At 34.0% G+C, this 14,054-nt stretch overlaps 2 protein-coding genes across 2 annotated transcripts; both read left to right on the top strand.

Moving 5' to 3' along the window:
- Positions 1–118: 118 nt before the first annotated feature.
- Positions 119–2,824, top strand: LOC122592955. Its single transcript, XM_043765290.1, has 7 exons — positions 119–359; positions 867–1,252; positions 1,442–1,599; positions 1,683–1,763; positions 1,885–1,960; positions 2,045–2,137; positions 2,351–2,824. The coding sequence occupies exons 2-7, from the start codon at positions 883–885 to the stop codon at positions 2,494–2,496; spliced, it is 924 nt and encodes a 307-aa protein (XP_043621225.1). The 5' UTR covers positions 119–359; positions 867–882; the 3' UTR covers positions 2,497–2,824.
- Positions 2,825–4,180: 1,356 nt separating this feature from the next.
- LOC122593335 lies at positions 4,181–13,650 on the top strand. Its single transcript, XM_043765730.1, has 7 exons — positions 4,181–4,304; positions 5,127–5,302; positions 11,515–11,609; positions 11,709–11,789; positions 12,090–12,165; positions 12,245–12,337; positions 13,205–13,650. The coding sequence occupies exons 2-7, from the start codon at positions 5,131–5,133 to the stop codon at positions 13,375–13,377; spliced, it is 690 nt and encodes a 229-aa protein (XP_043621665.1). The 5' UTR covers positions 4,181–4,304; positions 5,127–5,130; the 3' UTR covers positions 13,378–13,650.
- Positions 13,651–14,054: the final 404 nt, after the last annotated feature.

Below are 14,054 nucleotides of genomic sequence, written 5' to 3'. Positions count from 1 at the left end.
AGTATCTGGTTTAATCGAAGCCGGTTCTTTTAAAATAAACCACAAATTTAAGTTTTCGTGCCAGAATCAGATCCAATCCGTTTGATCTCTCTCTTATAGCTCCACTTACCCTAAAGAAGTTTTCATTTATTTGCTAAGCTATTAAATCTTTGGGGGTCTATTAGTACTTTTACAAACCTAAAGGAGGTAAAGTGTAAATATACATATATTATCGTGAGAAGTTTAGAACAATCTAGGGCCAAGGCTGTTATTCAAACTTACGGAAATTTATATAAACCTCTATGTATATGTATTTCATTTCTCCCTCGTAAATTTGCAATAAATTCTTATTGCTTCAGATTTCACTCCGACGTTGTCAGGTATGATATTTCTGTTATTAAACATGTTATTAATTGTTGTTTAATTGTCTTGATTATATGTTATTTTTGTTGTAATATGTTGGTGTGATTGGTTTAATTAGGTGTGGTTACAATTTGTAGTCTTTTAGTTTTTGTGAATATATAATAATGTTGTCCAGATGATGAGTTATGATATGATTGACTTTGTTAAAGATTAAAATATTTGTTCTAATTATACATAATTAAGTTCATCTACTTTGAATTTGATGTATGTATGATCATATGTGTGTGTATGCATGGTCTATGCATATACACAGGCTATATAATTCTCTAAAACTCTATTCTATGCATCAAACTTCTGAGAATTTAATTTGATGTATGTATCATGTATGTCAATAATGTGATACATGGAATAAGAGGGGAATAGTTTTCAATTTAAACCGATGATTAGTACAGGACATAGGGAACAGTTCTCATATCATTCAAGTGTTATAAATATGTTCTGAAATTAGAATCTCTGATCTTTAGGATCTGTTGTAAAGGAATGCAGAGGGAAAGACAAAATAGAGAGGAACGAACTTCGGAAGACCTATTTGATGGTCCTCGAGGTTTTGCATCTCGTAGAGGCATGATGTCTAGTATCTTTGGAGAAAGAGATCCATTTGATGACCCGTTTTTTAACCGACCATTCGGGAGTATATTTGAGCCTAGCATCTTTGGTACACGTGGTTCTTTCGATGATTTGCCTCATCTGAATACGAGTAGTTCCAAGGGACTAGTTATTGAAGAGATGGGTACTGATGATGAAGGGGAAGAAACTGAAAGTGGTGATCCTAAGCCCAATAATAGCAAAGCCCGCCAAGGTAGTGGCACGTCTGGCAAAGGTCCTCTTATAGAACACCCTGATGATGAAGGTACCGTCTATTCAAAATTTAGATGTCGTATTATTTGCAGTTAGGAAAAAGTGAATAACTATGTGTATCAGGTTGATTGCATGGTAGAAGTAGAATGGGAATGGGTATCATCAATGCAAATATTTTTTTTTTGCAATATCAGAATATTGTATATTGCACACTATTTAATCGACCACGGTTATCTGACAGAAGAAGCAAAGAAGGGTGTGCATGTCAACAAGAACTATAACTGGGTTGAAAAGACCAAGCCACAGTCCCATAGTGTTAGCTATAAGAAAGTTACGTATGGTGGAATAAATGGAACATACTACACAGCCACAACAACCAGGAAGTCAGGCAGCGATGGAGTAAGTAATTTTCGTGTGGTTTTATATTCATTTGAATCTGGTTTTGCTGTTCTTGATTGATATAATTAATGCTACCTTATCAGGTGGTGCTGGAAGACAGCAAAGAAGCTGATAAAACGACAGGTCGAGCAACACACAGGATTTCCAAAGGGATACATGACAAGGTGCCTTTTAGTATTCACTTTTATGCAATCATTCTTCCTCGGATCTGTTTCAAAACTAGCTTAAATTTTGTGTTTCCATATTTTAAATACTAAATTTCATTTCATTATCCTATTTTCTAAGGGTCATTCTGTCACGAGGAAACTTGGTTCAGATGGGAAAGTGGACACAATGCAGACCTTACACAACCTCGACGAAGGTAGCATCTTGAATGCATATATTCATGTTAATTGTGCCAATGATGGTTTATAAGTCAGAAATCTAAGTTATCGTCAATCCGCAGATGAATTAACTGGTTTTGAAGAAGCATGGAAAGGTAATGCTGAGAGGCACATCCCTGGATGGAACGAAGAATTCAACTTTTTTGGGAGATCAGGTAAGTATCGGTCAATAAATCACATCATTTTATAACTCTGTAATTTCAGGCATACTTTAGATACCTTTATGCAGACACATCACATATGTTTTTGGTTATATATTTTGTACAAGTCATTGTTTTCTCGGTATCCTTTGGGGTGGATTATGTTGTTGAATACTTCAATGCTCCTAGTCTTCTACTACAAAGTTTTTTTCCTGATTACTTTTACAGGGTCTAGTAGCATGCACCCTTCTGGCTTGGCACTCCAGGCAGCAGACCGTTCTCAGAGCAGTGGAAGAGGGAGTAATGACGATGGGGCACGGACTAGTTCCTCCAGTGGCCGACCTAAAAAGGTTGTTACAATCAACATAGACTGAACACGATGTGGCAGCTACTATTAATGGCTCGACATGTGCATTCGGATAGGTGTGGTCCTATACATCAAAGTAAGTTACTTACTGTTGGTCAGGGTCAAGCAGGACAAGCTACTTTCGGAAATCTGATGTTTAGGGTTTTCTGAAGTTACATGAATGTTGTATCTCGACATCTTCTGTGAACGTGTACTATGTACGAAGAAACACCGGGTGTTCCGATTTTAAGCATTTTTGTTTTATTTTTATATTAATAGTCTTGTAATTGTGGAAAATGATGAAGATTAGTGTTTCCAAATAGATTATACTCATTGAGGAAAGATTATTATGAACATGTTAAATGCTTTGAACGAGTTTGTATTCTGAAGATCATTTTTTTAAGTCTGGATTTAAATCATTATTCTTATTATCAAATTTAAATAATGATCTGTAAGAAGAATAGTATTTAAATGGCTTACTTACGAGTAAACAGACATTGGTCTAAATATATCTAATCAATTTGATTTGATTTTTTCTCTTTATTTTTGTGTTTAGATTTCGTGATAAGTGTAAATCTTCAGCGGGAGGGATCTTTCTTGATAGTTCACCGGGAAGAATGTGAGATATAGCTCTGCAGTATTGTCATTTGGGTTTTGTTAATTACAGTCGTAGGTGTTAGAAAATTCTGAAAACAGTTTTTAATATATAATATACAATTTTTTAATATGTAATAAGTTGTCGAAATCTTTTTTGAAATGGGCATATTTCAAGGGTGTTTTGTCAAACAAGTTTTCGAAAAAAAAAAATTATAAAACCAGTGAATCCGGTTTTTGAGATTCACTTTTTTCCCTCGAAGCAACTTTGAATCCGGTATTTCAACGGATTCAGACTTGATGTGACATGTGCAGGTTGATGTGACAAGTAACAATGAGGATACAATTTTTTTTTTGAAACCGGGTTTTCCATAACCGGTTTCAAGTTTTATATTAGTTGATGTGGGAGAGAGTATCAAATAGAAAGATCGAGTATTGAGGTGGGTTAAGTATCATCATTTTACTGCATGTATTTTCAATTAGTTTTATTGGATATCTGGATGGTGCCTTGGACTTGGTATGTGTAGTTGATTAGTTTGATGGGTTTCAAAACAATGACTTTCATACTTTTAATGGTTTTCATGACCATATACAACACCGACTCTTTCCAAATGGATGACTGCAAGTACAGTATTAACTATGCAATCATGTGTAAGTGTGTAAGATAAAAACCTGCAAAGTGTTGTCACATCAACTAATAAAATATAAAGTATATTTATTTATATATATATATAAAACTTGAAACCGGTTATGAAAAACCCGGATTCAAAAGAAAAATGTACCTTCATTGTTACTTGTCACATCAACCTGCACATGTCACATCAAGTCTGAATCCGGTATTTGAAATACCGGATTCAAAGTTGCTTTTTTAAATCCGGTATTTCAAATACCGGATTCGAGGGAAAAAAGTGAATCCGGTATTTCAAAAACTGGATTCACTGGTTTTGTAATATTTTTTTTTTCAAAAACTTGTTTGACAAAACACCCGTTACGAAAAAAATTTCATAAGTTTTCAGGGTTGTCGTTTGAAAAATATTTTACTAAAAAAAGTTAACGATCAAAAACAAAATGGTTCGGGTATATCTTTTCTTAAAATTTTGGGACCGTTTGATATCCGCATTACCTTTCCCTTTTCTAGTCGATTCTCGTAGTTTCTTTCTGTTCTATACTTCTATTTTCATCTTCCTCCCACACAAAAAAAAAGCGCACACACACACTGCTGCTTTATTGACTGCGGGCAAGGTAAAATAATTATATCTTGTAGCTGATAATTTTTACATTAATCTGTTTTTAAATTTTTATCAAATCACTACGACACTACTTGTTATCCTCGGTCTCTCCCACTCTGTTTATTGTAGGAGTATTATATATGCAATTGATTACTCATATTTATTTGTTACTTAATAATAAACGACTCAACGTTATTAATTTACATATATAAATACAAAATTACGAGTTTATGTTCTTTCTTTTCGTTAAACTTACTACTTGACATTACTATTTTTTTTCAAGACCACATACATGATGAGGGAATTATAGAAAGTTGAACAATGAACTACTAACTAATTATTACCAGCTAACTGTAAGTATCTTGTTTTTTAGATTAGAGTCCGATTTATTATCATTTTAAAGTGAATAAGATGACTAGTTTTTAAGTGGTCATGTTTAGACAGCAGCAGCAGCAGCTCAATTGTTTTTGACCGACAGACCAAATTTGATAATATTAATGTTAAATTTTGTAAAAGAAGTTCAATTATAAAATCCCTAAAATTAACGCGATTTAAGTTTACAAATTATTACTACTAGTTATGATTATTAAAATAAAAATTTGACTATGACCTACAGACCAAACGGATAACGCGATTTAAGTTTACAAATTATTACTACTAGTTATGATTATTAAAATAAAAATTTGACTATGACCTACAGACCAAACGGATGGCATGTGTTTATCTTTTCAAATTTTGTATATGGCATCGGCTTATGAGCGCACAATTACACAACATTGGGAGTATATAGTTATGGTATTTGACGGACTGCTCATGTTATTGTTTTTTGTTTTAGTAAAATGTCTAAGTTATTCGGGGGAAAAGATCCGTTTGATGACCCATTCTTCACTCAGCCATTTCACGCCCATGTTGGGTCGAGGAAGGAGATAACGATTGAGGAGTTAGACAATGATTCAGGCCCTGATGACAAACAAGTAGCAGTCACCAAGACACCGGCTCATCATTCTCATGGTACAAACAGTCAAATACAATTTGATACTTTTTATTATATTTATCGTATATACTTTTCTTATGGTTCATGGTAGTCACCTAAACATTGTTAAAGAATCTAAACACAACCATATATATTGAATCTTAATCCAATCAAACAACCAAGAACTGATTTCAATCAGTCTAATCAACACAAACCCTAAAATAATTTACCCCCGATACTCGGTTGTAAATCTATTATCTATCTTGATAATAGTTCTATTACAATAAAAGAATATAAACAAAAAAGGAGAGATCGTACAAAACCCCAAACGGGTGATTTTCTATCTGTCTCTCAAGAAAACTCTCAAGAAACCCTTGTTGGGTATAATGAAGATATATAGAGCAGAAATAATATAAGTTACATTCTTGACCTCCTTCTTTTCTCTTCTTTCAAATTGAGCCCAAACCTGCAAGAAAGAAAGAAACATACAAGAATGGTCCCTCAGGTTTAGTAAGTTTCAGTTTAGGCTATAACTTCAACATCCCCTCTTAGCCTAAACCTGAAACACATCATAGAGACACAGTTTTGAAACAAGTTTATCATGTTGAGCTTTATTCAGCCCTTTGGTGAGAATGTCTGCAATCTGATTTGCAGACTCAACCTTCTTGGTTCCAATGACACCTGCAGTAATCTTATCTCTCACAAAATGGAGGTCAATTTCAAGATGTTTGGTCCTTTCATGGAACACTGGATTGGCTGCAATTTTAATTGCAGCCTCACTATCACAATATACAGAAACAGGAAGCCACTTGCCCCATTTCAAATCATCAAGCAGTTTTAGAATCCAAATTACCTCAGAAGTAGCAGAAGCCAGAGCTCTATACTCTGCTTCTGCAGAAGATTTAGATAGAGTGAGTTGCTTCTTACTTTTCCAAGACACAAGAGAGCCATTTAGAAACAAACAGAATCCAATAACAGACTTTCCGGTGACCACACATTTGGCCCAGTCTGCATCAACAAAGGTTTCAAGAGATAGCTTGGGGTTCTTGATAATGTGAACCCCCAAACCAGGTGACCCTTTTAAGTATCTCAAAACTCTAAGAGCAATTTTGATGTGGGACTTCAAAGGTTTATGCATAAATTGACTCAAGCAATGAACAGAATAAACAATGTCAGGCCTAGTGTGAGTAAGATAGATAAGTTTCCCAATAAGTTTTTGATATTCAGTGACATTATCAATAACATTATCTTTCTCACTAGCTTCACTAGTAATGATCAGATTCTGCTCAATAGGAGTAGCAGAAGGTTTACAAGCAAGCAAACTAAACTCACTCAACAAATCCATACAATACTTTCTTTGAGACAAACACAAGCCATACTCAGTTTTAATAACTTCAATTCCTAGAAAGTATTTGAGTATTCCCAAGTCCTTAATCATAAACTTAGACTTAAGAAACATTTTAAAGTCATTAATAACATCAAGATTGTTTCCAGTGACAATGATATCATCAACATAGACCAATAATGCAATAAATATATCACCCTCACTTTTTGTAAAAAGTGAGTAATCACTTTTACTCTGCACAAAATGATTTTCATGTAAAGCATGAGTTAATTTTGCATTCCATTGTCTTGGCGCCTGTTTTAAACCATACAAGGATTTCTTTAATTTGCACACTCTATGATCATCAGGATTAAAGTATCCTTCAGGTAAAGTCATATACACAGTTTCATCAAGCTCACCATATAAAAAGACATTATTAATGTCTAATTGAAACAAAGGCCAATTCATTTGCACAGCTAAATTTATCATGCATCTAACAGTAACAATCTTAACAACAGGGGAGAAGGTCTCATCAAAGTCAACCCCAGGTTTTTGACTATATCCCTTAGCAACTAACCTAGCCTTATATCTTTCTATCTCACCATTAGCCTTATACTTAACTTTATAAACCTATTTACATCCTACTGGTTTTCTTCCTTCAGGTAATTCAGTAATTTCCCAAGTGTCATTGTCATACAAAGCATTCATTTCAAGATTCATGGCTTTAACCCATTTATTATCTTTGCAAGCTTGCCAGTAATGACAATGTTCAACAGATTTATTCAATTTAGACACAAAAGCAAGGCTTTCAAGGTCAAGATTAGCATAACTAACAAATTTCTCAATTCCAAACTTAACTTTAGAGTCAATTACAAAATCTTTGTATTTGTTAGGCATATGAGATGACCTTTCAGACCTTCTATTTCCAATTTGAGAAGTATTTTGAATTTCAAGGTCATTTACAGGAACTTCTACTTGATTGTTACCCTCAGATATAATGTTTTCTTCAAGTGTTGCAGCCCTCTCATGCACAATGGTACTCTCATTGGAATCTGGTAAATTATCATTTGACAATCCTCCTAGATCAATAGTAGGAGTACCAGACTGTGTAGAGTTGCTGCCATCACTATTAAGGTTAATTGCAGGGTCATTATCATCACAGGGTAGGTCAGGTTCATCACACAAATTAAAGAAGTTAATTTGATTTATTCCCTGGTCATTATTTAAAGCAGATTCATTTCTTATTTTAAAAGGAAACACCTTCTCAAAGAACTTCACATCCCTTGAGAAAGTAAATTGTTTTTTATCAAGACTATACAACTTATAGCCTTTCTTATTACTAGCATAACCAACAAACACACACTTCTCTGCTCTACTACTAAACTTGTCTTGATTAGACAAGATGGTAGCAAAGCAAAGACATCCAAATGTTCTTAAGTGAGCCAGAGAAGGTTCATGTCCAAAAATCATATGATAAGGTGATTTTCCATGCAACACAGAAGTGGGTAATCTGTTAATCAAATAGCAAGCAGTCAAAACACATTCAGACCATAAAAACAGGGGTAATCCCCCCTAGAACAGAAGAGCCCTAGCAATGTTAAGAAGATGCCTATGCTTCCTCTCAACAATCCCATTTTGTTGAGGTGTATATGCAATAGAAGTTTGATGAACAATACCATTGTTTTCACAAAACATAGTGAAGGTTTTGTTGCAAAACTCAGTTCCATTATCACTTCTAAGAGTTTTTACCTTTTTTTTAAATTGATTTAAAACCAAATTATAAAACACAACTACACAATCATAGACTTCAGTTTTAGATTTAAGCATGTAAACCCATACAACCCTAGAGTAATCATCCACCACAGTCAAAAAATACTTGTATCCTTCAAAACTAGTGACTTTATAAGGACCCCAGACATCAAGATGCACAAGTTCACCAAGTTCATTAGATTTGTGATCACTTAAAGGAAATGGTTCCCTAACTTGTTTAGCTTTTTGACAGATTTCACAAACTTCTTCATTTTTTGAAAAATTATGGACACCTTCTTTATTTAAAACAGTCAAGACTTGGTCTGCAGGATGACCAAGTCTGTTATGCCAAACTTGTTTTACAGAACAAGAAGTAACAGGACAATTATTAATACCTTGATCAAAGTAGTAAAGACCATCAATCTGTCTACCAATCCCCAGAATTTTCACATCCCTCAAATCCTGAGGTAGCACATAACACTCATGTTCATTAAAAGCAACAATACACTTATTATCCTTTGACATCTTATGAATAGATATTAAGCTGACACAATACTCAGGAACAACCAAAACATCATACAAAACTATATCTTTAGACAAAACCATGTTACCAACTTTTGTTATGTAAGCTTCAGTGCCATTAGGGTGAGAGACTCTTATTTTCAAATAAGAGATGTCAATAACATTAACAAGATACTTGTCAGTATAGGTAAGATGTTGATTGGCTCCAGAGTCACAAATTAAGCCCAATTTCTTTAAAGCAGACTTAAGTTTAGAGTTAAAACACACAAATTTGTGAAAATTTTGGTTAAAGAATTTATTGTTATTAAACAGAGTTATACCTGCCATGTTAACTTTAACATTTTGACTAGGAGCACCAACAAAATTTTCCTTAATCAAAGAAATGAGCTGAGAGATCTGTTTATCAGAAAAAGAAGCAGCAGAACTAGAACCAACAGAATTGTTGTTGTTTACAAATCTTTTGTTGAAATTTTGTGTGTTTTGAAAGCCATTTGTCTTCTTTTTTCCAAAATCAGGTGGATACCCAATGAGTTGAAAACATTTATCAATTGTGTGACCATTATAACCACATTGTTCACAGACAACAGAAGGACCACCAGGATTCCTTTTGAAAGTGGAGTTTTTGTTCCCAAACCTTAAATTGTTTCCATTTGAGACTTTCCTTTGAAACCCAGTTTTAAAATCAGTTTTGTTATTCACATTAGAGTGAAAAACAGATGATGAAACCTTTTGAGAGTTACCAAAATTACCACTAGAGATCAACCTATGTGACTCTTCCCCAGAAATAATAGCATAAGCATGTCTCACATCAGGCAAAGGATCTTTAGACAGAATATTACTTCTAACTTGCATATAAACATCATCAAGACCCATTAAGAACTGCATTAGTTTTAACAATTGATTATGTTTTTTAAAATCCTCAGCAACATGACAAGTGCATTTAGGCAGTTTGACCAAAGCATCAAATTGTTTCCACAGAGCATTCAGTTTATGATAATAATCAGCAATAGTAGAACCATTTTGACAAAGAGAGTTAATCTTGTGATGCAAATTAAAAGTAACAGAACCATCAACTTTATCATAAGTTTCCTGTAATTCAGACCAGACATAAGAAGCCCTTTTTGAGAAAATTTGACCAACATACAACTCTTCAGAGATAGAGTTCAAAATCCAACCCAGTACAACAGCATTGACTCTGTCCCATTGTTTTCCTAAAACCTCATCTCTATTAGACCTTTTACAGGTTCCATCAATAAAACCAATTTTATTTTTACCCTCAAGAGCAAGCATCATAGCACAAGACCAGATATTATAATTTTCAGTTCCTTTGAGTTTAATAGAGACAACAGTCAAGGAGGCAGAATCATTAGGATGCAAATGTAAAGGGTGACTTATATCAAGTTTACTAATTCTTGTTGCATTTTCACTTTCAACAGATTCATTATCAGTGTTATAATCATAGTCATGCAGGTTATCATCCATATCCATGATAGCAAGTAGAAACAAGCAAGCACAGATAATAAAATACACAAGGTGAAGAACAACACAAAAAACTAACACAACAACAAGAACACACAGAGAGGCAAGAATATATAAAAGAATAAAGGAGAGAAAAAAAGGAATATATATATATATATATTTTTAAAAGGAAAATAATCTTTTTTCTCCCAAACAGTGCCAGGGACAGGATTCCTTGCCTCTCACAGAGGTAGGTCAAGTTTAACACTGCTGGTTTTGTGAGAAAAAGATGATAAAAAAACTTTTGAAAAAAAGAAACAAAATAAGCATAGAGAGAGAAGGGAGGAAGAGGATGCAAACAGTGCTATTTAGAAGGCTCAGATGATGGAACCCTACTAGTTTATTGATTCACTTAGTCAATAAACAAAGCAGGATCAAAACAGCAGAACACCAGGAGAGAGAGTTTATCTATTGATTCACTTAGTCAATAGAATAAACCCAGAAGATCTGAACTACCAGAAAACCCTAACCCTAAAACAAGAAATTAGGGTTTCCGTACACACCTAGATCTGTAAACTCAAACGGTGATTAAATAATCATACGCCGTTCAAGAAAAACCAGATCTAATCAAAAAATCCCAAATCGATCAACAAACCCTAAAATTATTATTGAAAAGATTTAGGTGAAATTAGTATTTTCCGTAACCTGTCTCTGATACCATGTTAAAGAATCTAAACACAACCATATATATTGAATCTTAATCCAATCAAACAACCAAGAACTGATTTCAATCAGTCTAATCAACACAAACCCTAAAATAATTTACCCCCGATACTCGGTTGTAAATCTATTATCTATCTTGATAATAGTTCTATTACAATAAACGAATATAAACAAAAAAGGAGAGATCGTACAAAACCCCAAACGGGTGATTTTCTATCTATGTCTCTCAAGAAACCCTTGTTGGGTATAATGAAGATATATAGAGCAGAAATAATATAAGTTACATTCTTGACCTCCTTCTTTTCTCTTCTTTCAAATTGAGCCCAAACCTGCAAGAAAGAAAGAAACATACAAGAATGGTCCCTCAGGTTTAGTAAGTTTCAGTTTAGGCTATAACTTCAACAAACATAGGTCTAAAGTTTTGACACACTCTTTTTTATTGAATCACATTTTGATCTTCTTTCTTGCGTATAGAGTCTGGAAGTTTCAACTATAGAAGAGTGGCATATGGTGGTGTAAACGGAGTGTACTATAGTTCGTCTATTGGCCGAAGGACTGGTGGCGATGGGGTAAGATCATGCAGCTGATGTTTTTGTCACTTCTTTACTTGGAATAGACTTAGTGTGGCCTTCATTCATACATGGAATGAAATAATTATTGGCGTGCAGGTGGTTCTTCTAGAAATCAAAGAAGAAGACAAGACTGTGGGTCAAGCTTTGCATACAATCTCTAGGGGAATACATGATAAGGTATGCCATTCTTTCTTCAGTTCATGTGATTGCATATCCATGCCAGTCAAAGATGTTGCTAGATGTTTCAAAAGTATAAGAAAGATGTAAACTTTGTTCAGGCCATTTCTTTTTTACATTCCTAAATCCACATATTTCTTTTGGGGTTAGGCGTTATTCTATTGGTGATTTTTATAAGAAACTACCATATCACTTGTTCAACGGTTTTTCATTGACAGTACTTTCTATAAATTAGTGTGCCATTAAAACTTCACTGTAACCAGAAATATATTCATGTAACTTCTTTTTATGCTTGTGAAGGGCCATACACTGACTAAAAATCGCACCCCGGATGGCAAAGAGGATTCCTTGCAAATTCTCCATAATCTTAATGAAGGTATATTTCCTTTTTGAAAATTTTGAAATTTTCTTTTTTCTGGACTGATCAAAGACCATTTATTGGGTAAATTACTCAGATGAACTAAACGGGTTTGAGGAGAATTGGAAAGTCAATGCAGATAAGCATCTACCAGGTTGGAATGATGGGTTCAGTTCACTTGAGAATGCAGGTATGGCTTGGTATAAAGTCTTGTCTAGTTATTACATAGAGTAATCTTCATCATTTTTTATCTGGAGATTATCCATCTTATCTCATAAATCAACCTGTATGATTAAAGTCTAGTGGAGTTATTACATGATATTCTGATACGTACCTAGAGCAGAAAGAAAGTCTAGGGTGGTTAAGTGTCGAGTTACAATACTATTTAATTATATTTGGTAATTACTTTGGTCCAAGTTAGGTTACGTGATGTTTATGTTTAAATAAGGCTGCTGTTCCATCAGTTTGAGGAGGGGAGATTATTATTGTTCTTAGGAAATTAGGGCTGCTGGAGCATTATACCAGATTAGGGCTACTGAGGCATTGTACCAGATTATCTAAATAAGTTATTATCGTGATTTATCTTGTTCTTCCTCTATTTTCTGGTATGATACACATCATACTCATCATTATGTTCTTTTACTAAATGTTGTCACTTCATGTGTGTGACAAATAACTTGTGCTCATTACAAACTGTATATATAGTTCTTCATCCTATTGAATAGTTAGAAACATATCAACTGATATCCCCAAAAATATTAATATGCTGCCAAGTCATATGGTTCGACTTTTGGGTCAAACGATCTTATATCTTACATCAGAGTTTCTATTATATCGTTTAATTTCTGTTGAGTACGTTTAAGTTATAAAATAGACTATCAAGATAACCACAGTAATTCTAAGTTTACAAGTGAATTCAATGGTTACCTAAACTTGAAGAGTAGAGTGTGTTTGCAAGTCACATGGACCCGTGTTTTGTAAGAGTATGGATTTCATGTTTGTGCAATTCATTTACTCAAGAGGGCTTCTATAAGCTAACTCTGTGTTGTGTTTATAGGGCTCAATGATTTTGGTCTCTTGGGATGGAACGATCAGGGAGCTTGGGACAGGTGGACTCTGCCTTGGACTGATCCTTGGGGAGCTGATGGAGCAATGGTGCCAGCTGGTGAACCCACTTCTGATTCATCGACTAGCAGGGTCAAAAAGGTAACACCAGTTGATATCATGTAGTCAAATAAAAAACGGTTGCAGATTTTCATGTACAACAAGTATTGAGGCGTACTGGTGTAAGTTTCTATTGTAAGAAGTTAATACAAGTGATGATCGTTGTGTCATTGATGGATCCTGTATCCTAATATGTACCATTGTACGTGAATCCCGTAAATTATCTGTACTATTACGACTTACGAGTAAGATATATTGTATATATGTAGTTAGTACAAGTGAAAGGTGCCATGGGGTTGGGGATTCATATAATCATATTGTCTCCTTGTCTTTCTGCAAGTCATTAGCGAGTTTTTTTTTCTCGTTGGATTAAACTATCAAAGCCTTGTGGATTATTTGTTTTTTGTTCATATTTCCAGCGATAGTGTTCTAATAGTCGTGAAAATTCTAATTCTAAATGCATCCAAATTCTCTAATGCGTCTTGAAAACAGACAATAAACAAAAGATAATAATTAATTTTCCGTAAAAGGTTATTGGAATGTTTAAAGAAATTTCCAAGACAATTTACTTTTTGAGAAAAGTCTTCGGAAAATTTGAAGGGTATATACGAATACTTTATCATATTCAATTTTCATATAGAAGTTCATGAAACTTAAAATCCTTGAAAAGTTCTTTGAAATTTCTAAAAGATTTCCTAGGTATATGATTTAGTCCAACATCTTAAAGGAATGTAATGAAAAGA

Source organism: Erigeron canadensis, chromosome 3 (genome assembly GCF_010389155.1).
Source record: "Erigeron canadensis isolate Cc75 chromosome 3, C_canadensis_v1, whole genome shotgun sequence".
Classification (NCBI taxonomy): Eukaryota; Viridiplantae; Streptophyta; class Magnoliopsida; order Asterales; family Asteraceae; genus Erigeron; species Erigeron canadensis.
This window is presented reverse-complemented; position numbering and strand designations above follow the sequence as displayed.